The sequence below is a fragment of the Agelaius phoeniceus genome, chromosome 24 (assembly GCF_051311805.1).
Source record: "Agelaius phoeniceus isolate bAgePho1 chromosome 24, bAgePho1.hap1, whole genome shotgun sequence".
In the NCBI taxonomy this organism is placed as follows: domain Eukaryota; kingdom Metazoa; phylum Chordata; class Aves; order Passeriformes; family Icteridae; genus Agelaius; species Agelaius phoeniceus.
In genome coordinates this window covers 5,253,036-5,277,248 of record NC_135288.1, presented here as the reverse complement: position 1 = coordinate 5,277,248, position 24,213 = coordinate 5,253,036, and the positions used below count along the sequence as shown (strand labels likewise).

At 47.5% G+C, this 24,213-nt stretch overlaps 1 protein-coding gene across 1 annotated transcript in view; it reads left to right on the top strand.

The window, feature by feature from the left end:
• The window catches only part of PRDM16 (PR/SET domain 16), a 311,655-nt gene extending 289,712 nt beyond the window's left edge, over positions 1 to 21,943 (top strand). The window contains exons 11-17 of the mRNA XM_054647787.2: positions 3,684 to 3,853; positions 6,325 to 6,402; positions 12,032 to 12,201; positions 13,455 to 13,629; positions 14,294 to 14,524; positions 17,504 to 17,678; positions 19,820 to 21,943. Coding sequence (XP_054503762.2) covers positions 3,684 to 3,853; positions 6,325 to 6,402; positions 12,032 to 12,201; positions 13,455 to 13,629; positions 14,294 to 14,524; positions 17,504 to 17,678; positions 19,820 to 19,954 — 1,134 coding nt within the window. The 3' untranslated portion in view covers positions 19,955 to 21,943. The remainder of the gene's footprint in view (positions 1 to 3,683; positions 3,854 to 6,324; positions 6,403 to 12,031; positions 12,202 to 13,454; positions 13,630 to 14,293; positions 14,525 to 17,503; positions 17,679 to 19,819) is intronic.
• Positions 21,944 to 24,213: the final 2,270 nt, after the last annotated feature.

Sequence of the window (24,213 nt, the reverse complement as noted above, 5' to 3'; positions counted from 1 at the left end):
CCTCCTCACCCTACGGCCTGACTGGAAACTCCACTGTTCTCCACTAGTTCTTTCCAGATACATTTAATTCCCAGTTTGAGGATGATGGCAGCTGTGCCTTGCTGCTTCCTTTGCATTGCCAGAAACCCAGGGATGAGGTCTGGGCATTGTAGGCTCTGCCAAACTCCACAGCCCACGATGCCTGTGTGTTTTTTCCTTTGGGAACACCTGGGGATGCCATTTGCAGTGGTAGAAGGTGGAGAAGGGCTGCCCAGCCCCAAGGCAGCGGCGTTTTTCACCTTCCTGAATTTCCCACACCATGAGGAGAGTGTGGCAGTGCCGGGCAGTGGGTTCAGCTGTGTGTGTGACAGTGCCCAGCTATCCCCATCCCTCCTGCTGTGCCCAGGCTGGGATCCCAGCTCCCTGCTCCTCATTGTGCTCTCCTTTATATTCACAAGCATTGTTCTCCCCTGATAATGTTTCCCACCTTAGATAAATAACCTGCAGGTTTGTGAAATCTGGGTCCTGGTTGCTTTCACAGCTAAACTTAGTTCCCGCATTGTTTCGCACCAGCCTCAGAGTTTGGTTAATAACTTCCCCTGATTTTTCCTTCATCCAGCCTGGATAATGGTGACAGGCTGGCCAGGAACATCCTGTGTTTGTGTGGCTTAGAATAGTGGGGATATCTGCCTGTAAAGAATCTGATAGCAGGGAGGAGCCAGCGTGGCAAAGCAACCCAAGGAGACGATGAGAAACATTCAGACCCCAAGCAGGAGCAAGCTCTGGGTGGAAGGTTGTTAACATTGTTCCTGAAACCCTGACCACGTCCTCTTCCCATGGCAGTGAAAAGATCTGCAAGGTCTGGTTATCTCCAACTGCTTATCACACAGAATAGCCTCAAATTCACAATCACTCCAGCCCAAAGCTTCCTGATAACTGATTTTTAATAATGATTTTTAATAAGGCGGGCGCTGTGTTCCGATCGCTCGATCTGGAGAGGCGCCGTTCCCATGCTGCAGTCAATCAGGTATTTCAGACACAGCAAAGGAACACGAGGCATTTGTTCCAGAATATGGGAGATTTTTACCACCAGATCCCCTTCCAGTATTATCACAGAATCCCCAGTATTAATGTCCTGAGCTGGAAGGATCATCCAGTCCAACCTGTGCCCTGCACAGGACACCCCAACAATCCCACCCTGTGTCTGAGAGCTCTGGCAGCCTTGAGGCCGTGACCATTCCCTGGATCCAGCATTGCTAAGAATTCTGGATCCTGGATCTTTTCCTAAGAAATCACATTTTCAGGGTTCCTGCTTCTGCTTTCTTCATTAGGACCAACGTTCCTGTGCCTGGTCAGTCACAGTCACGTTCTACCCAGGCTTTTCTCACTCCAAACATGAGTCTGGTCTCAGCCTTTTCCTCTGTGACTAATCCCCAGCTCTCTCAGAGTGCCCTCACCAGGATGTGATGAAGCCAGAAGATGTGATAAAAGCGTTCAGGAGATGTTTCCTCTCTCAAAATGAATTTCAGGCAGCTCTTGTTTCTTAGCCAGCCGTTGGCAGAAGTTCCTTTGCTCCCTGGTAGTTTTCCTACATTGTCTATTCCAAATGAAACTCTGGACAACATAAATAACCAGTGTAACTTTTTGATAACTTAATGGAAAGCCTTTCCTCACCTGTTAAGTTTCTTTTCTTCCCCCTTTCTGTTTTATTATAACCAGGCAGTTGTTCCCTAAATAGCAAAGTGCCTTTGCCACTGGAGAGGCTGTGGCCAGTGTTTAGAATTTTAAAACCAGCCTACGGCTCTCAAGCCAGCAAATATCTCTGACTAAGTGCCTAAAGAACAGGGCACAACAAAGGAGAGCTCCAGGTACCTTGGTGAAGGGCTGAGAGCTCGGCTCTGAAAGGTCCGGAGAGCTTTTTAACGTGATGGTTTTGTTGCATGACTGGCAGCTGGGGCAGAGCTGGTGCTGTAAATGATCAAGTAACCTTTTCAAGTGGCTGGTGCTAAGTATTACTTACTATTTATCATGGGCTGGGAGCCTCCAGCTAAGGGGCTGTGGATCTATTATCGAGAAATGGGGGTTACTACTCCTCTTTTTTTACAGCTTATGAATGCTTGTCAGCCCTCACAATGTCTTCGGGGGTGATTAAGACAACTTTTTTTTTTCATAGCCATATATTTTTAAACAATATCTTGGCTCTCTTCCCCCTCTGCCCCCCCCTCCCCAGTCCTTTTAAAGCCCAGTTTAATAAAGTGTAAACGTGCAAAAGGTCAGCCCTTCCTGTACAATCGAGCATCTCGGGGTGATGTATGGCTTCCTACTGCCTTCCGCTCCTCGCTGCCGCCCCGGCTGCCTCCGCCTGTCCCACTGATGTCAGCGCAGCCAGGAGGCAGCTTTATTGCTGCCTTGTTTGTTTTAGCCCCCTCTTCTGCCCCTGGTATCTCCAAAGTGCTCTCAGGAGTGCACGAAGCTGGACGTCAGAGGAGCCGGCGTCGTCCTCTGAGCCGCGCTGCTCTCTCGGACTTGGATTTCCTGCTGCGCTGTAATGAAAGTAAAAGTGCTGTTCTTTAGGCAGGATTTTTGTGCAGATTCATTTTTTCCTTTTTTGCACATAGCCCAGGTTCACTCTTTCCTTTTCTGCTTTCTCCTTCTCCTGTATCTCCAGGGTTTTCCCTTTCTCCCTCTTTCTGGCGTGGCGTTGAATCTCGTGTCTGTGAGAACAAGGCCAAGTCACACAAACCAAATCTGATCAAGCATCCAGGGACATTCTGCTTGGTGCCCGAGCTCCAGGCCTGCATGCCAGCTGCTCCCACCCCAAAGGGGTGTGTAGGTGTTGCCCCTCACTCACCCAGCCACTGCTCACATCCAGGGGTTTGGCTGGAGCTCCCTTTCACTCCAGGAAACCCAGCAACCTCCCACCCATCCTTCCATCACCTTTAAGAGCTGCTGAACCTTTCCTACCCATAATTAAAGTGTTGGCCTCTTCACCAGCAAACTCCCTGTGGATCCACTCCATCCTGAGCCTGATCCCAACTCCTCCTCTTCCCAGCTGCTCCCTCTTCACCCCTTCCACCTCTCCTCTCCTCTCTCAGCTCCCTGAGCAGCCATCACACATCCCTCCCTCTCCACTCTGGCCAGGATTCTTCTGCTTCAGGCCCAAAACTTGCCTGTTCCCCCTCTCCTGGGCTTGTGTCCCTGCCTGCCCACCCACCCCTCACTGCCCTGTCCTTCTGAACCCCCAGGATGTTGTAGGAGAAATAAGACATCCCAAGACTTTTTGGTTTGGACTTGGGTACTGAGTTCTACCTCAGGCATCTGACCATGGTTTCAGAGCTTTCCTGGTAAAAAATTCAGTTGAACTCCTGATAGAAAATGGATGTCTTAGGTGTGTTCTGAGATAATTTTTGATCCGAAGTGCTGAAAGTGAGCACACGCACACTGCAGAAAGTGAACAAGTGCTCATTTCTGCGACCTAAATGCCTGGCTTTGCCAGTTGTGCCTTTCCTGCTTTCTCCATGACCAATACACTACTCCAGTCTTTCCTGGCTGGATCCAGTGGCTCCATTTCCCACTGTGCCTCCAACTTCCAAGAGAGCCAACACCAGCAGGAGGCATTGCCCAACCAAAACCGGTGTTTTGTGCACCAGACCTTGCCCTTCCTGGGGATTTTTCTGACAGGAGCTATCACCTTGTCCTTGCAGATGTCAGCCATCGAGACGATGACAGAGAAACTGGAGAGCTTTGCAGCCATGAAGGCAGACTCTGGCTCGTCCCTGCAGCCCCTTCCCCACCACCCCTTCAACTTCCGATCGCCGCCGCCAACGCTCTCCGACCCCATCCTGCGCAAGGGCAAGGAGCGCTACACCTGCAGGTGAGCTGGGCACCCCACGGCATCCACACTGACCCCCAGGGCATGGAAACATCCCAGGGTGTTGGAGCAGCCCAGGATGTGCCAGCCCAGCTGGGCAGCTGCGCTGGGCACCAGCAGGGAGCGGAGCAGCTCCGCGCCGACATCTCCGCCAGGAGCGGTGGAGTTAGAGCAGAGCTGGGATGACTAATTCCCTCTGAAATAGCTTGTTTTGTCTGGTAGGAAATCAGCATCTTCTGTTTGCTTTGTAATTTTTAATAACCTTGGGAGCAGATCTGGAGATTCTCAAGCAAACCCAGCTCCCCAGGCCAAGTCTCTGGCGTGCGGCGGCGAGCGCTGCCGTTCCCAATGCCAGTCCCGGCTATAGCCAACCTCAGCTATGGAAAAACGATTGGATTTTAAAAAAAAAATGGCATGCAGGAAACGAATTTTCAAACTGTTCTATCCACAGAACTCGTCACGTACCCATCCAGCTCCAAATTGGAGCAGATCAAGGGTATTTAATAATAAACCTCCATCTGCTGTGGCAGTTTTACCTCAAAGTTCTCATGGTGGCTCCTTCTGAGGGGACTTTTTTGGGTGCAAAAAGTGGGTACAAACTTTGGTTGATGTATCTCTTATGTTCAACTTTGCCACAAGAGCTGCGGGCTCAGATTTCAGTTGGTTATTTAGAAATTTGAGGTTTCTACTTACGAAAGGGACTAAACTTAAATTTTAGATGTACACTCACAAGTTAACATTTGGATTTTCATTGCTGGGGAACACTCACATTAACTGTTCATCTTCAGGACAGCTGAAGGTCTCTGAAATAAGGAAAGTCTGTCATGGTTTCCTCCTACAAAAGGAGTTGTTATTTCCCAATTAGTGTTTTTATTTATACCTTTTTGATTTTACTGTGAACTGGATTTATGGGGGAACACAATTCCCTCCTTTATTAATTTCCTACGGCTGCATTTCCTTGCTCCAAGCAGCTGTCAGCCTCCTAACCCATGGTGCTGCAGCCTTTATCCAGAGAAAATTCTGTGAATTCCAAGGATGAAAGAGCAGATTCTGTTTGATGAGCACATCAACAGGGCTATAAAGGAGATGCAGAAACATCTCAAGTGCCAATCTGCCCAGGCAGTGATTAAACCCTCTGTTCCCTGATGCAGGAATGCTGTAGTTAAACCCTGCCTTCAAGTGCCTTGTCCACACTTCCTTTGAACACTTCCAGGGATAGTGATTCCACCACCTCCCTGGGTATCCCATTCCAACTGTCTGACAAGCCTTTCTGTGAAAAAAAAATTCCCAAGTACCCAATCTAAACCTCCTCTGGTGCAACTTGAGGCTGTTTCCTATTGTCCTGTCCCCCATTCCATGGGAGCAGAGCCCGACCCCACCTGGCTGCACCCTCCTGTCAGGGAGTTGTAGGAGTCAGAATGTTCTTCCTGAGCTTCCTTTTCTCCAGGCTGAGCCCTCCCAGCTCCCTCAGCTGCTCCTGGTGCTCTGTAATCCTGTGACCCTGGGGTAGGAGATTTGTCCTCCCCATCAGGGATGAGCTCATGATGGGAGCGCACGAAGGGATTTTGGGAGCGGTGTCAGAATGAGGGGTGCAGGTGGTGCTGTGGCATCTTTCACAGTTCTATTTCCCCAAAATATCCAGTCTTATTTGCAAAGCCATCCTTTGAAATTTGTCTCTAGCTCCATTTCTCTCTCAGCAACGCCTGCCCCATCCCATGGCATTTCTAAGTCAGCATTTCTTATCTCAAGGTTTGCACACAGAGGTGAGCCTTCTGTCAGGTTTGGAGAATTCCCTACAAATCCATTTCCCCACAGCATCCTTGGGCTCTCCTAATGGTTTCCTTTGGTTCTCCTGATGGTTTCCTTTGGTTCTCTGTGACCGTGTTCACAGGGGTTCTGGGATGAGGGAAGAGATGAGGATCTGACTCCATGTTTCAGAAGGCTTGGTTTATTATTTTATGATATATATTACATTAAAACTATACTAAAAGAATAGAAGAAAGGATTTCATCAGAAGGCTGGCTAAGAATAGAATAGGAAAGAATGATAACAAAGGCTTGTGGCTCAGACTCTCTGTCCGAGTCAGCTGGACTGTGATTGGCCATTGATTAGAAACATCCAACATGGGCCAATCCCAGATGCACCTGTTGCATTCTGCAGCAGCAGTTAACCATTGTTTACATTTTGTTCCTGAGGCCTCTCAGCTTCTCAGGAGGAAAAATCCTAAGGAAAGGATTTTTCATAAAAAGATGCCTGCGACGGTTCTCCTGATGGTTTCCTTCAGTTCTCCTGATGGTTTCCTTTGGTTCTCCTGATGGTTTCTTTTGGTACTCCTGATGGTTTCTTTTGGTTCTCCTGATGGTTTCCTTTGGTTCTCCTGATGGTTTCCTTCAGTTCTCCTGATGGTTTCTTTTGGTTCTCCTGATGGTTTCCTTCAGTTCTCCTGATGGTTTCCTTTGGCTCTCCCTCTCCAGGTACTGTGGCAAGATCTTCCCACGCTCGGCCAACCTGACGAGGCACCTGCGGACACACACTGGGGAGCAGCCTTACAGGTGATGTTGTCCCCCATTAAAAAAAAAACAAAAACCCTTTCCCAAACACTCCTCACTCACCACTCTGGTATTTCCCCCCCTCCTCTACAAAGCTGTGCCAGCAGAATACCACAGGCCTGGAGCATTACACAGAGTGATTCATAGGGTTGTATATTATGTGTACCAGCCAAAAATAATCAGGCTTGGCAGCTCGAAGATAGACACTTAACTTATATTTAGATGTATGCTGGCAAATGAGGGCTCTGATTTGCAGTGTTGTTTCACACTCACGTTAACCATTCATCTCAAGGACAGCTGAAGGTGCTGAATGGCTCTGAAATTCAGGCTGGTTTGAAGGGCTTGCCAGGACCTTCACTGCTGGGGCTGGCTGGGTTTTCTTTTTTTTTTTTCTTTTCTTAATGCACATCAGAGGTGCCTGGAGTAGGGGATCAAAAAGACAAAGGCTTCATTTTGATTCCTGATGGTCACGGATTAAATTTTTTTGATTTTTTTGGTTTTTTGGATGTCTATGAAGTCACTCAAGCTTCTACTTAAGAAGTCTAATTATGTATAAAGTAGGAATTAATAACACATGAGCAGTGTGCTATTAATTCCTATTTTATACGTAACATACACAAGGCAAATTCTTTTTATAAAGAGAAAATGCAACACGAAAAAACGTGCTGATTTACCTGCCTTAAAACTGAATTTTGGTAGTTTCCGAGCTTAAATCATGGAGTTTAAAAGGGAGAGCTGGGAGAGGGGGAATCCACACGGAGTCTCACACATTTGTGAGTGTTTAAGGTGGAAGGCTGAGCTATTTTCTGTTAGCTGGGGACAAGGTGATGTGATTTTGATGCTTTAGTGTGCACAGGGACAGTGTCCCAGCCCAGTGTGTTCTGTGGCTCCTGCCCAAGTCAGGGCTTTAAATCTGAATAAAACTCACAAGAAAATACATGTAATACATGTGCCTAGCCATATAAATAACTACTTCTCATGGAAATCTTTCCCCCCAGCATTTTCTCCCACCGAGTTGCAAGCAGTTTTAAAAAAATCGAGGGAAAAAATGCCTTTTTTTGTTAGAATGAAGTCCAGAAATGAGCAGACCTGAAGGAATGATGAATTGAGAGCTTGCTGCAAATCAAGCCTTGTGTTTGCCATGATGTGAGGGAGTGTTTTGCAGGTTGTCAAACAATGGTAACAATTCCATTTCGTTTTGGGTAGCTGATATTGCAGCGTTTCATACACAGCCATAAGTTCACAACAAAGCAAATGGAGCAGTTATTAAATAAAGAGAAACACAAATTTATGAGCAGCAAAAGGCCATGTGGTCAAATACATCACATTTTTATGCTCAGTTTAACCTAAGAATTGACTCTCCCACATTGTAATCCCTGCTACACTGAGAATCACGTTTATTTTCCATCCAGCATTTTTAGTGTAGACATTAGGTAAATTAAAAATACACCACCACCCCCCAAAGCAGACATATATTTTGGATTATACCCCTGCTGTGGTGTTTGGGGTTGTGTTATTTGATATGCCCGTGCGTTCCCTGTCCACTGCAACTCTCGTTCCCGATTATTCCGAGATCCTTAGTTCAGTTTTCTTCCAAAAAAGGAGACTTGCAACTTAACAAAGGTTAGGAAAATAAAGATTTATTTGATCTGGTCTTCTCCCAGAAAATAGCCTGTGTGGGTTTTTTAGAGGTCTGACTCCTGGACAATGTTGCATTCTAACAGCACTCCGGAGAGCCGGGGCTGCGTTCACAGACGAGCTTTAATTATCATTGATTTGCTTTTCCTCTCAGAGAGCTGAGATTTGCAGCTTTGGCAGCCAGGCTTGTTTTGAGAGCTTGGTTTTTAAGTGCTGACTTCAGGCAGGTACAAGGAGGTTGCTGATTTCTCAGTGTTTTACTGTTGTCTCCTTTGCAACTTTGTTTTTGATTGTTTAATTTAATTTTTTTTTTACCCTACATAAAAATATTTTTATATATAATAATTTCAGTATCAATCCAAATATTAATTACTCTGTTCTTAAAGAGAACAGGCTAGAAAATAAGGTGGTTTGGGTTTGATTCCTTATGGACTCTGATTAAATTTTTTGGAGTTTTTTTGGGGGGCTATGAAATCACTCAAACTTCTACTGAAGAAGCCTAATTATGCATAAAGTATGAATTAATAGCACATGAGCAATAACGAGGCAAATTCTTTTTATAAAGAGAAAATGCAACATGTTTTCTGAAGAGTGAGAAATACCTGGTGATACACTCCCTAAAAATCAAATTATTTGAAAACACTGCAAGCCCCTGTGCCCTACAGTGAAATTCAACATGTTTCTTTTCACTCTTTTTTTTTTCCTGCACCAAAACTGAAATTCTGGACTACGTATTTCAGAATTCAGAATAAAAAGGCCCTTGGAGGCTTTGTGTCCTGTTATCTGCATTAAGCCGGAACACAGAGCCACAGCTGACATCTACCATGTCATTTAAATTGCACATAGTCCAATAAATATTGAAAATATTTCTCATTTTCTGGTATTCAAAACGCAGCCTGAGCTCTCCCTGCTATAAAAGCACTTGAGGCTGAGGAGTCACTCAGAGGGAGAGTTGCTATCTGTGCAGGCTTTTTTGCTTTTCCCTGCAATTCTGCCTCTCCAGCTCACACTGATCAGTGCAAAACTTCATGAGAGTGACTCAGGAAATGCTCCCCACATTCCCAGGCTCTGATTTGTCCCAGGTACCCAAGCTCCTGCAGCTCCCAGGATTTCCTGCCCGAGCTCCACAGCTCCAGCCCTGTGCCTCCCTCCCACTTGGGATGTTTTGAGCCCTTTCAGCTGATAAGGGAGAGGCTTTGTTGGGCTGTTTGCAGAGCAAACACCGCTGCCTTGGAGTTTTATTCTTCCCCTCCCTTGCTGTTCACCCCTCTCCCTGAATTTCAGCTGGTTCCTCTGCCTGGGCCATTAATTTAGATTAAAACCAGCAGAGCTCCCAGCACTGACCCCTCTGGGACCACAAATAACGCCGGACATCTCCCTCATCCCTTTGCACTCCCTGCTCCTTCCCTGTGCCCCTCTGGTTCCTATTTTTTTTTTTAACAAGCTCTTTATCCCTCCCCATTCCTAACCCTGCATCCACATAGCTCATGGTTAGGGCCAGGACCTGTCACAGGGAACTTTTCAAAGGCTTCCTGAACACCCAAATAAATGGATGTGGAGGAGGCCAGGTCGTTCCTTGCCTTGATTTGCTTGTAAATGTCTGGAGCTGCTCCTGGCAGGGACAGCCAGGCTGGGAACATGGATTATCCTGGTGCCCACTGTGCCAGGTGTTCCCTGTGCCAGGTATTCCCTGTGGGACACACAAAAAAAGGGTTTTTTAGGAGCTAGTGAGGACAGGCAGGGAGAGAAAACCCCTGGCATCATCAAGGATGAGAAGGGAGCTCCTGCTCTAAGCTGGACAAAACCACTCATGAAAATCTCGTGGAATAGCAGGAATATTGGGATATTGGCAGGTTTGGATGTTGCATTTTGCTGGAGTGCTGAACATCTGAGAGCAAATTCCTTGGTGCTGGAAATCCGTGTTTAACTCTCTGTACAGATTGTTCTTGATAAATCTCCGTGTGATTGTTCTTGCTGATGTTCAAATAACTTCTTGTTTTCTAGAGTTATTTGGGGGGTTTTGGGAAAAAAAAAAGGAAAACGAAATACTTTCAGAGTCTGGAAATGCTGTGGTTTAAAAATTTTGCTCTCTGCCTTGCTTAATCCTAATAAAGGCCCATTATTTGAAATATCTTTATTCTTGTTGGAGATTTAGCAGTAGGAAATTCGGAGGTGGACATGGAATCCATAAACATTCAGCAAGAGAGAGTGTTTCATAAATGTATCCCCGCTTTTTCCAAAAATAATATCGATTTATTTTTAGAGACCGAATAAAAACCCCAGCTGGAGCACATCTGGAAATGGGGTGTGTGTGTTTCACAGCAGGGATCTTTTCCACTCCACTGTTGTGTCTGTAGGGAAGAATCCCATGTCCTCTGTGTCCAGGGACATCCAGCTCCACCCTTGAGTGAGGCAGGCATGGGATGAGTCTGTGCACATCAGGAGCTGCTGATCCTCCCAAAATCTCCATCTCCGTGTCCTGGAGTGCTGGGGAGGGCTCTGGCACAGGCTGCCCCATCCCTGGGAATGTCCAAGGCCAGGTTGGAGCCACCTGGGACAGTGGAAGGTGTCCCTGCCCATGGCAGGAGTGGCACTGGATGGGGTTTAGAATCCCAAAATCATTCTGGAATTCCAGGATCCCCATGGAAGAGTAGCTCAGCTCCGTGGGGCAGATGTTGCTGTGGGGTTAGAGGAGCTCAGAGTGGATTTATTCTGGAACAAATCCAGAATCTGGAGCCTGCTGGTGTGGATTTATTCTGGGATTACAAGGGTTTGGGAAGAGCTGGAATTTTTGGAAGCATCCCGGATTTGCAGCAGGGGCAGATTCTGCTGCTCGTGGGTTTTGGAAGCAGAGCCGTGGGGGCAGCAGCTTTGCCGAGGCACAAGGGACGTGTTTAGAGGGAGATGGAACGAGGCATTCGGGCAGGAATGATGCTTTCAGGAGTTTTCGACCCAAACTCTCCAGCGCAGCTCGGAGCTGCCACCTTCAGTCCATCAGCGGCTCCCGCTCTGCGCTGGGAGCTGGGAGCCCTCTCACCACCATCCCATTTATTTGGAGGGAATCTAAACCCAAAAATTCCCGATTCCCATTTATTTGGAGGGAATCTAAACCCAAAAATTCCCAGTTCCCATTTATTTGGAGGGAATCTAAACCCAAAAATTCCCAGTTCCCATTTATTCGGAGGGAATCTAAACCCAAAAATTCCCAGTTCCCATTAATTTGGAGGGAATCTAAACCCAAAAAAAGAGATGGTGGTGGCTTTGAGCAAGCCCCTAGCCCATCTGCCATGGGTCCTGCAGAGATTGAGCTCAGAGATTGAGCATCTCCTCTCTCAGCAGCTCCCCTGAACATCCTGGCTCGGCTCCTTCCCTTCCATCACAAACCAGATATTCACTCCTAGGAGTAAATCTTACCCTGTTTGGAAAGGATGGTGGATTTCTTTGCTATAAGAATAGTTATAGTTACCTTTAAAGCCATGCTGAAATCCCTGCATGTCCAGTACCACAAGGAATTTCACAAATAAAGCCAGGATTTTCTGTGTGTCCAGCTAACTGTCATGCAGGGATTTGCCAGTTCATAACTATTTTATACATTTCACCTCCCTTCTTTCTTCTTCTGTCTTCCTTGTCCTCCCTCCACAGCCATATTTCACCTGATTCCTCTCAAAAAAAAAAAATTGAAGGAATAAATCCACCTCTCTCAATTCCTACGTCCATGCATGGAAAAGTCATTATTGTGTTTCAAACTCTTATTTGTTTGGACGACTCACTTCCTAATTAATCCTAATCCTTTCTTTGTTCTCCTTGAGTAACAATAATATCAGATTTGTCTGGGATGATTAATGCTTTGTGCTTCCTTCAGCACAATCTTTATTCCTGAGTAAAGATTTATAGACCAACATTTCCTGGGGTTTTGGTAGTCAGATTTTTCTCCTTTTTTTAAATTCTTTTTTGTTTTTTTCCTCACGTTGCACCCTTTGCTGTTGTTTTCCAGGTGTAAATACTGTGACAGGTCATTCAGCATTTCCTCCAACCTGCAGAGGCACGTCAGGAACATCCACAACAAGGAGAAGCCATTCAAGTGCCACCTGTGCAACAGGTGCTTTGGGCAGCAGACCAACCTCGACAGGCACCTGAAGAAGCATGAGCATGAAAACGTTCCAGGTAGGAAAACACTCTGGAGAGAGGAGACTCCATGGTCATGGCCCTTGGGAAGCCTCACTGGAATGCACTGTCCCCCCAAGGATGAGGTTTTAGGGTTGTTTGTAGGGGTTTTTTTGGAAGTTCAAGAAGATAAAGAGGTTTTGACATTAAAAAAAAATGAAAGGAAGGAGTTGCTGTGATGAAGTGATTTCACGTCATGGGTAAAAAAATGTATTATGGAAAAGTTGTAGGCAAACAGCTCTGCAATGGTTGTTAAATTGTGTGTACTGTCCATAAATGCCAAATATCACCTGTGTTTTGGTCTGGAAAACACAATATTCCTTTGGGAACTTTGCTAGAATGTTCCAGGTAGGGAAACACTCTGGGGACCACTGGAGAGAGGAGACTCCATGGTCTTGGCCCTTGGGAAACCTCTCTGGAATGCACAGGGGATGAGTTTGTAGGGTTGTTTGTGGGGTTTTTTGGAAGTTCAAGAACATAGATTTTTTTTAATGTAAGGAAATGAAAAGAAGGAACTGCTGTGATGAAGTGATTTCCCAGCATGGGTAAAAAAATGTATTATGGAAAAGTTGTAGGCAAACAGCTCTGCAATGGTTGTTAAACTGTGTGTACTGTCCATAAATGCCAAATATCACCTGCGTTTTGGTCTGGAAAACACAATCTTCCTTTGGGACCTTTGCTAGAATGTTCCAGGTAGGAAAACACTCTGGGGGCCACTGGAGAGAAGAGACTCCATGGTCTTGGCCCTTGGGAAGCCTCTCTGGAATGCACAGGGGATGAGTTTGTAGGGTTGTTTGTGGGGTTTTTTTGGAAGTTCAAGAAGATAAATAGATTCTTTTTTGACGTAAGAAAATTAAAGGAAGGAATTGCTGTGATGAAGTGATTTCACATCATGGGTAAAAAAATGTATTATAAGAAAAGTTGTAGGCAAACAGCTCTGCAGTGGTTGTTAAACTGCATGTACTGTCCATAAATGCCAAATATCACCTGCATTTTGGTCTGGAAAACACAATCTTCCTTTGGGACCTTTGCTAGAATGTTCCAGGTTGTTAAATTGTGTGTACTGTCCATAAATGCCAAATATCGCCTGCGTTTTGGTCTGGAAAACACAATTTTCCTTTGGGACCTTTGCTCCATGGCTTTCCTCTTGAGCATTAAACCACCCATACAAGGCGAGAGGGCTGTTGAGAACATTGTGGATTTGTTTCCTCACAACTCCTGTTGTCTCTCCTGTTGTTGCTGCTGCCCCACAGTGAGCCAGCACTCCGGAGTCATCACCAACCACCTCGGGACCAGCGCCTCCTCCCCCAACTCGGAATCAGACAACCATGCACTTTTAGACGAAAAAGAGGATTCCTATTTCTCAGAAATCAGGAATTTTATTGCCAACAGCGAGATGAATCAGGCGGCGGCTTTAGCAGATAAAAGGTAGGCAAGGAAATAAAATTATCTGCTGACAGGGCAGGCATGAGCAGCAGAGTAATAAAAGAGGGAATTCAGGCTGGCTGGTTGAAGCTTCCTCCTGCTCTTTGCTCAAAGGGAAATTGTTGGAGGACAGAGCCCAGAGAAGGAAGAAAGCTGCTTGTTTCACAAATGTTAATTTTAAGAGATGAAAAACCAGCATTTGAATCAATTTTTGTAGTTCAAAAAGCCTTGAGGTTGGTGCATTGTCAATGTGCTCATTGGCCCTTAGGAACAGTGAAGGGTGATTTTTAAATGCCTGAAGCACATTGGTTTTCTTCTTTGTAACATTTTAAACAATAGATATGTGTATATAAATGTTTCTCTGTGTTCATTTCTGTGCATAACATTATCAAAGTTTTTCATTGCAGTGAGAATATATGACATAAACATTTGTCATCTTTTTTTTTCCTCTTCTTTCTTCTTTCTTCTTTCTTCTTTCTTCTTTCTTCTTTCTTCTTTCTTCTTTCTTCTTCCTTCTTTCTTCTTTCTTCTTCCTTCTTTCTTCTTCCTTCTTTCTTTCTTCTTTCTTCTTTCTTCTTTCTTCTTCTTTCTTCTTTCTTTCTTCTTTCTTCTTTCCTCTTTCTTCTTCTTCCTCTTCTCCTCCCTGCCCTTCAACCAACCATTTCAGGCCAGAAATCCAGGATATTGATGGCAATTCCCAGTGCCACGGACTGGCAAACGAGAAGGCAGAAGATGTGGACGATGAGGACGAAGAACTGGAAGAGGAAGATGATGACAGCCTGACTGGGAAGTCCCAGGACGAGACGGCGTCGCCCACGGCGGAGCCCCGGGGAGCGTTCGAGGATGAGGAGGATGAGGAGCCCACGTCTCTCACCATGAGCTTTGACCACACCCGAAGGTGAGGGGGCCGTTCCTGGGGGGCTCAGAGCCCTGCCCGTGTCTGTGGTGCATCGTGAGTGCCGTGGGTTTGTTCTCCAAGCCATGCCATGCCTCTGGTTGGATCCAAACCTTCACTCCAGATTCCATTTCATCATTTTGGGTGGGACTCGAGACAAGTGGACTGCAAGGAGAGGCTGGAATGATATCCAAGGCTTGAGGAGTCTAAACAGGAGAACAGACACAAAACCCAGAGTTTCCAGGGTACCACAGCTCAGCAGGTGTCGTTTTTCTCTCCAAAACTGATCAGGGCAAGGCAAGAGGAGTCTGGAGCAGGAGAACAGACACAAACCCAGAGTTTCCAGGGTACCACAGCTCAGCAGGTGTCGTTTTTCTCTCCAAAACTGATCAGGGCAAGGCAAGAGGAGTCTGTGCAATGCCTTTGGTGCTGCTATGGCCCTTTGAGTTGGAACAAAATATTCTTGGAGCTCTGGAAAAAGGGGATTCTGCCCCTCTGCCCTGCCCAGGTGAGACCCCACCTGCAGAGCTGCCTCCAGCCCTGGGGTCCCAGCATAGGAAGGACCTGGAGCTGCTGCAGAGAGCCCAGAGGAGGCCCCAGGGTGATCAGAGGGATGGAGCAGCTCTGCTGGGAGGCAAGGCTGAGGGAACTGGGATTTCAGTTCAGCCTGAAGAGAAGGCTCCAAGGTTCCAGTGCCTGAAGGAAGCTGCTGGAAATATCAAGGGAGACTCTTTCCAAGGATCTGGAGTGACAGGACAAGGGAGAATGGATTTACACTGAAAGAGGAGAGATATAGGTTTGGTCTTCAAGGGAAATCCTTCCCTGTGAGGGTGGGCAGGCCCTGGCACAGGGTGCCCAGAGCAGCTGTGGCTGCCCCTGGATCCCTGGAAGTGCCCAAGGCCGGGTTGGACAGGGCTGGGAGCAGCCTGGGACAGCCCATGGCAGAGGGTGAAATGAGACAGTCTTTAAGGTCCCAACCCAAACCAGATCCCATTATTCTATAAAAAGTGAAGGATTTTTTCCTCCAAGGTCAGGCCATGTCTGAACACCTTCAAAATGAAAGATTGCTGCACATAGCACAGGCTCAGCTCTCTTTTTGCTGCAGCTTGCCCCAGTTTCTGGGGGTATTCCCAGCACAAGCCCCACAACACTGAGTGATGCCTCACTCAGCTTAAAAGCACCTCTGGTTTTGGTGCAGAACTGTCACTGATGGCTAATTAATTACTTTATTATACTATATTATTCTATGTTTTATTACATTATATTACATTACATCTAAACTGAATCTGCCAAGCACTCAATGGCCCAGAATCTTGTGACTGTCCCGACAGTCCCGACACACACACCTGGATCCAACTGGTCAGTGAATCAAACACTCAGACCAGAATCCAGTCATCAATTCCCTTCAGGTAAACAATCTTCCACCATGCATTCCACTTGTGAACAAACACAGGAGCAGCAAATGAGATAAGAATTGTTTTTCCTTTCCCTGAGGTTCAGAGAACATGAATGCCAGAAATTTCTTGGGAAGTCGTGCCTTTCTTTTCTCTGTGAAGAGAAATGTGGTGACACAGAACCTCAGACAGAACCTGCTGCTTGCTGCTTTCCACTTTGAGGCCACTCTGGCATTTTGGGGTCCCCCTGACACTGGCTGCTGTGGCTGCCCAAGACAGAGAAGTCCAATTAAGCACGACCTGTCTGGGCCCCTCAGGCAGGCTACCTTAGCAAGCTCAGCTCTTAGTGAGATCAGCTCTTTAGTGATTATCAGCTCATCTGTGAATTCAGCTTTCTAAGTGCCTTGGGCAGACACAGGGAGAGAGGGAAGGCTGTGTGAGGTTCCACAGGGGTGTCTTTTTATTGAATCTTCTGTGAAGGTCTCAAGGACAGCTCTTCTGCCGAACTGGGCAAAAGTAGCTCTTTATACACCCTTTATATAGGGTATAGGAGTTATATGGGGTGTAGGAGTATAGGAGTTGTATAGGGAATAGGAGTTATATAGGGTATAGGAGTTATATAGGGAATAGGAGTTATATAGGGTATAGGAGTATATCTTTATATACCCTTTATGTAGGGTACAGGAGTTATATAGGGTATAGGATTATAGGAGTTCTATAGGGTATAGGAGTTATAAAGGTTACAGGAATATCTTTATATACCCTTTATATAGGGTACAGGAGTTAATATAGGGTATAGGATTATAGGAGTTCTATAGGGTATAGGATTATAGGAGTTATATAGGGTATAGGATTTATAAAGGGTATAGGAGTATATCTTTATATACCTTTTACATAGCGTATAGGAGTTATATAGGGTATAGGAGTATAGGAGTTATAGAAGATATAAGAGTATATCTTTATATACCCTTCATATAGGGTACAGGAGTTATATAGGATATAGGATTATAGGAGTTATATAGGGTATAGGAGTTATAAAGGGTACAGGAATATAACTTTATATAACCTTTACATAGGGTATAGGAGTTATATAGGGTATAGGAGTATAGGAGTTATATAAGATATAAGAGTGTATCCTTATATACCCTTTATATAGGGTACAGGAGTTATAAAGGGTATAGGAGTATAGGAGTTACATAGGGTATAGGATTATAGGAGTTATATAGGGTACAGGAATATATCTTTATTTACCCTTTATATAGAGTACAGGAGTTTTAGGAATTCTCCAACAGTAGGGGTTGAGGGGAACGTGACCTATACTCTTACAGAGAGATAACAAGGGTCTGAAGGTGGAAAAAGGGGCTTCTGAGGCCCAGTCATCATGACCAGGCATCTCCTCTGGAGGCATTGCAGGCCCTGTGTGCCTGCCACACCACCTCCTCCTCGCTCCTCCCCATGCCATGCCGTGTCCGTGTCCGTCTGTCCATCCCTTCACGCATGTGGCTGGTGAGCCCCCATGGGTGGTGCATGCAGGCTGTGGGCCAGACGAGCTAACACAGGTCACCCCTTCCCCTGGTCCTTGGTACAGGTGTGTTGAGGAGGACGAAGCCGGCCTGTTAGATTTGGAGCAGATGCCGAATTTTGGGAAGGGGCTGGATCTCCGCAAAGCGGCCGAGGAAGCCTTTGAAGTTAAAGATGTGTTTAATTCCACCTTAGACTCTGAGGCAATAAAACAGACTCTGTACAGGCAGGCTAAAAACCAGGTGGGTATATCCAGAACATTTTCCTAGCTTGCCATTAGCTTGCCACCAGATTAGGGAGCAGCTGGCCTCCTCCAGCCAAGGGTTATTTTCCATTTCCAGTGGGTTACTTTCCCCTTCCAGAAGGTTATTCCCCCTTTCCAGTGGGTTATTTTCCCCTTCCAGAAGGTTATTCCCCCTTTCCAGCAGGAATTCTAGCACACACATGAATGTGTCTTGTTGCAGCTAAATTGAAATAGAGGAGGAAGGGAGTGGGTATCACCTTTAGAAGGATTTATCTCAGCCTGTGCAGTGAGAATGGGGCTATACAGGAAGGGAGAGGCATTTGTGTGTTTTTATCTGTCTGTATAAATATTTTTATAACTCTTTATTTATTTATACTTTGGGGTGGCTCTTCTGTTGGTGACCACTGAGCTTTGGTCTGCAGAAACAGCAGCAAAGTTTGATCAAAACAGGCGTAAAAGACAAGAATGTATCCAGGACTTGCAACCCAGCATGTCTAGAGGGTATCCTTGTTTATCTCCTTGATTTCTAAAAGTAAACCAGAAAATGAAAAAGAAAAATCCTAACCCTGTGAGCCAGATCAGTTTATACTCACCAAAAACCATCAGAATGGCATCTCAGAATTACTGAGATTCTTGGAGTGAATCTGGAGATTTGGGGCAGGTTTGTGTGTGCTTTCTGTTTTTTTTATTAGCCAAAATACCCAGTCTGGGTTTATGGAGTTGATCTCTTGATCCCTCCACAAGGATTCTCACAAAAGAACTGTCCAGTGAAGTTACCTGGGCTGGAGAGAGGACACAGCCCCTGCTGGGGGATGAGTACAGCTCTCACCTCAGGGGCCCTTTCTGACCCTAAAGCAACAGAATTTGTCCCAAAATCTATTTCAAATGCCCGGCAGAGCAGTAGCTTAGTGCAGCCACCATGCAGAACATGATTTTTGAATTAGCATCATCCAAAACTTGGGAAATGTTTTTTCCTCCTTCATAGTGGGTGCCAGTAGTGAGGCTGGGGAGGGGCTGCTGGAAGAGAGAGCTCAGCAGTTTTTTGGGGTGACACCAATTTAACCACAAGCCACTTGCCTGACTCTTCCCTGTGTCCTGTCACTAACATCCCAAATGCACTAATTCTTTGGGAGCAGCTTGTTTTTTTCCAATGCACCACCCTGCTACAGCCTGTGCTTGGATGGGGGAAGGTATTTTTAATTTTTGGCTCTGTTTTACACTTGAACCACAACAAGCAACTTAAATAATTTGACCCATCTTTTGGCAGGTAATATAACACCTTGGTGTGAGCAGCACAGCACTCCTTTGGCTTGGTTTTAAGCCATTTTAGAAGAGTGTGTGTGCCCACAAAACCCAAACACTGTACTTCTTCCCTGAGGCAGGGTGGTGGGAAGGGTGGGGACTGTGTCCTCCTCTTTTTCAGGCCATGGGTGACAAGGACATTGGTTTTCCCCTCTGCTGTCTGAGGTTATCATAGAGCAGGTGGGCTGAGAAAGGGCACAGAGAAATGTTTAGGACAATTCTTGTGTCCTGGTGGAGGGAGAGCAGCCAGGTTACAAGGAACCAGCAGTTTGGTAAGAGGACAAGCAAATCTCGCTTCATTTCCCTCACCAGACACCTTTGAGGGTTTCACTGCAGCAATAAACCCACCCTGGGCACACTGGCCATGCCAATGAGAATTCCCCATCCCTAAATATCCACACCGGCATCGCCAGTGGGGCCATGGCAGGCAGGATGAGCTCACCACATCCCACTGGGCATTGCTGCCCCATTGCCAGAGCACTGCTGCCCCAGCCCAGCCTCACTGATCTCTGGGGATGTGATTTTTTAATAACAAACCCCTGTAGCAGCTGCTTTCCCCTGGGAGCAGAGCCTGGAATCATGTGGAGCTTTGTCACAGAGCACAGGCAGTGCAGGATGGGTTAAATCCTGTGAAAACCAGAGGGAATGATGGTTTCTGCCCCTATAAACCATGACAAAACTGTTGGTTTTTTTTTTTGAGAGGTGGATGGATGTGAGTTGAGCCCAGCACAGGGGATGCTGCTGGCCCAGGTGGGCAGGGCTGGGTGCTGCTGTGTTTTCCACAGTGCTCCTCCATGCTGTGTTCTCACTGTTGCCCTTGCCCCCCTGTCTCCCCAGGCTTATGCAATGATGCTGTCCCTGTCTGAGAACGCTCCCCTCCACACGTCCTCCCAGAGCTCTCTGGGGGCTTGGCTGGACATGGCAGGAGCAGCTTCAGAGTCGGGGACCTTTAACCCCATCAATCACCTCTGAGAGGTCCACAAGGCACTGGCCAGAGCCCAGGTGAGGCGGTGGTGGTGCTGCAGCCATCCCAGCAAAATCCCAGCGAGCAGAAGATGGATGAGAGGGCCTCAGGGAGTCGTCTGGACTTTGGGCTGAGAAGGAAACCTGTCACATCCGACCCACACGTCCTGCATTTTTATCTCTCTAGAGTTCTCCTTTCTAATTTATCACAATGAACCTCTCCCAAACTGGATAACGCTGAAGCAGCCCCAGGATTTCACAGCCTGTAGGAACAGCGTGAGCAAGACACGAATTGCAGCAGTGCAATCAAAGATTGGCCCCCTCCAACCTTCCAAACTGAGGTCACTGAGCCAGCACAGCCTGAGCAGGAATGAATGACAGCTTGGAACCACAGGGCAGCATTTCCTTCCCATCCAGCTGAATGGTGAAGCACCAAGGGAAGAGAGCCAGGTGTGACCTGTCCCTGGTGCAACTGTGACCCAGCCACTGGAGTTACGCCAGGGAAAGGCAAATCCAACCCACTAAACTGACCCCCCCCAAAAGAATCCTGCACTCCCACAGAAACACCATCCTGCCCTTTGCTCCCAGCAAAACACTGGCACAGTGCAAAGCTCCTGCAAGGGGAGGCCGCGTTGCCTGCAGTGAGCCACACGCAGCTCCCAGCCTGGAACAGTGCTGAGGCTGGGGTGGCAGATGTGTCACACGGACGTGGATGTGCCCTGAGCAAGGCTGGCAGAGCTCCCTGCCCCTCCTGGGAGTGCCTGGGACAGAGCCAGGCTGCTGGAGCTCCTGGAAATGCTTGGATTTCCAAGCAGAGAGGTCACAGGGTAAAGGCTTCCCTGGTTGTGCATAAGGAAATGTGTGCTGGGCAAAAGCCAGGGCAGCTCAGACACGTCTCTGCTGGCGTGTCAGGGTTTCAGGGTGACATCACCCTGTGCTGGTGGTATCTGTGGCACAGATCTCTGATTCACACCGTTGTTTTGGCCTGGTTTTTCCCTCTGTGCCACCTGCTTGGCCTGGAATTTAAGTAGGAAGATGAACATTTCCATGCTCCAGCAGCCTGAGGGGTGCAGAGCATGGAGATAAGGATCCAGCTGTCTCTCGGACTCTAAAATTTCTCACAGAGATTTTATGAGTGATTTCCAATCACTTCCAAACCTCATCTTGTCTACTGAAACACAGCAGCCTCCACAAATCCTGTGGGCTTTGTGCTGTTCTCCACTGCAATTCCCATCTGCTGTCGGAGCAGGGAATTTGGAGATGACATTCCTTTTTGGAATGGTTTGGAAAGCCATGGAAAAGGTCAAATGGAGGGTTCTAAGCCAGTCTAATGTGGGAAGCCTCATTCCAGCAGGCCAAAACAACAGAACCAGCTCTCTGAACCAAGCAGAGTCAGAGTTGGGTGTGACACCTTTGCAAGTCAGCTTTGCACCCAAGAGCACGTGTGGGGCTGATTTTGGGGAGCTTTCCCCACAGGAAAGCATCCAGGGTGGCTTTGGTACAGAGAGAACAAAAGGTAAATTAGCAGCACCAGTGTGTTTTCCTTAGAAAATTCACCCTCCCCTTTTTGGTTTTCCACAACATCCTGTGAAAGTGCCCAAGGCTCTGAGAGCACCAGGTGGTGTGACCGAGCTGCTTCTTGTATTTGCACAAAGCTCCTGGGTAGGAGAGCAAACCCTGCTGGGGAATCCCAGCTCTGTGGAGGAGAGGGACAGCCCTGTCCCATCCATCCATGCACCCCATCCCATCCCACCCCATCCCATCCATCCATCCATCCATCCATCCATCCATCCATCCATCCATCCATATCATCCCATCCCATCCCATCCCATCCATCCATCCATCCATCCATCCATATCATCCCATCCCATCCCATCCCAATCCCATCCCATCCCATCCCATCCCATCCCACCCCATCCCATCCCATCCCATCCATCCCATCCCATCCCATCCCAATCCCATCCCATCCCATCCCATCCCATCCCACCCCATCCCATCCCATCCCATCCCATCCCATCCATCCCATCCCATCCCATCCCATCCCATCCCATCCCATCCCATCCCATCCCATCCCATCCCATCCATCCCATCCCATCCCATCCCATCCCATCCATCCCATCCCATCCCATCCCATCCCATCCCATCCCATCCCATCCCATCCATCCCATCCCATCCCATCCCATCCCATCCCATCCCATCCCATCCCATCCCATCCCATCCCATCCCATCCATCCCATCCCATCCCATCCCATCCCATCCATCCCATCCCATCCCATCCCATCCCATCCCAATCCCATCCCATCCCATCCCATCCCATCCCCATCCCATCCCATCCCATCCATCCCATCCCATCCCATCCATCCCAATCCCATCCCAATCCCATCCCATCCCATCCCCATCCCATCCCCACAGGCTGCAGCACAGCCCTGCCCAGGCATTTGGCCTTTAAATTATTCCCACAGGGGCCAACTGAAAATAATAAAAGAATTCTTTCTTTTCCTGATGGAATTTATTTTAATCTGTATAGAATTTGTCATTTTGGGCTAATTCCTTTCTTATTTTATTTCTTCCTTAACAGTATTTTTTTTTTACATTAGCTATCATTCTTGTGAAGAAATCATGTTAATATGAGTATGTAGTGAAGGACCAAAATCGTGCTGGTGAGGTTGGATGTGGGATAAGAGGGAGCAGGAAGATTTTGTCCATGTGCCAAATGAGCCCAGTCAGTGCTGCCAGTGGTGCTGCTCATCTCCAGACAATCATCCCTCAGCTCCCCTTTGCCTTGAAGCTCCTGGGCCATCAGAGGAAGGCTCCAGTGATTGGGAGGAGGAGGAGGAGGAGGCCACTGGAGATGCTCTGCCTCCGTGGCCCTGCTCCAGGAGAACATGGGAACAGCCTGAAACATGGGGATGGATCCACACTGTCCCATTCCAGCTGCAGCTCCAGGACTCCTGGTTTGTTTGAAACAAACCACATGTCTGAGCATCTCTCTGCTGTGCTGGGACAGGATCTGTGGGCAGCAGTGAGTGTTTGTGTGCTCTGACCATGGTTTGTTCACCCTTGAAGAAACCTCAGGGCAGGTCAGCATCACACTCCACAGAGCAGCTGTGGGAGTGGCACTGAGCTGGACACCAAAATGTGGGCCAGTACTAAGGAATGCAGGTGTTACTGTGGGGGTTTATTTGGGGCATTTATGGTCTCCCTGTCCCTGTCTCAGCCCTGCTGCCAGCTGTGTCATTTCTCCAGAAGCAGTTGGTTGGGTCCTTGCTCTGACTGAGCTCACACTGTCACTGTCCCCCTCCCCAGGCTCATCCTGGCTCTCCATGGGTCTCCTGAGGGCCCCTGGCCAAGGAGGTATTATCCAGCCAGGGATTGAGGACATTAAAAATATAGGGTTTAAAATCAAGATTTTTTTTTTTCTTTTCATATTTCCTAATTCAGTTTCTCCCCATTTTCTCTAGCTTGTTTTGTAGAATCTCCTGACTCCTCTAATTTAGCACTGATTACAAGTTTCAATTTTTCCCATTAAGAAAAAGAAACAGGAAGCCTCACACACCTTCTGTTAACCTCTGCCTTTTGTTGGATTGCACTTGGGACGTGCTGCAGCTCACTGCAGGTGTGGAGGTTCCATTTTGCTGCTTTAGCAGAGAATCTCTCCTTTTCAAGGCTGCTTCCCGAGAGGTTTGTGTGCAGGATGTTCTGCTAGCAGAGCACTGCTGGCTTCCCAGTGCTGGGGAAGCTCTGGGAGCTTTGGTGAGACATGGAGCTGTGGTCTCCAACCCCATGCACACGCTGGGATCCAGGGCAGGTGAGGGTGGCAGGGATGGGAGGTGGCTGTGGTGTGTCCAGCAGCCAGGGTGTGGTTTAAACCCAGAGCTTTGTGTAGGATCTATTTATTTAAAGTATTTTCACAGCTGCAACAGCACAGAGGGGAGAAGGAGAAGCCCTGGGGATTTTTTGGAGTGGTCAGGTGGGGCTGGGAGCTGTGCAGGGCTGAGGTGTTGGTGCTCTGTGAAGAGCCCTTGCCTTGGCCAGAGCTGGACCTTCCTGCCTGAGCTGGCCAGGGAGGAGGATGTGGGTCTTGTGTCTGTGCATTCCCTGCTTCCCAGCAGCCCAGAGCTGGAGGCTGGTCCTGGTGTGGTCGCTGTGGTTGGTCACAGCTGGGAGCTCTCAGTGGGATGAGCTGAGGTTCTCCCATGGGATGTGCTGAGGTGCCAGGTCCAGATCCAGGTCCAGGTCCTGCAGGACACATTGAGGCACCCAGTTCT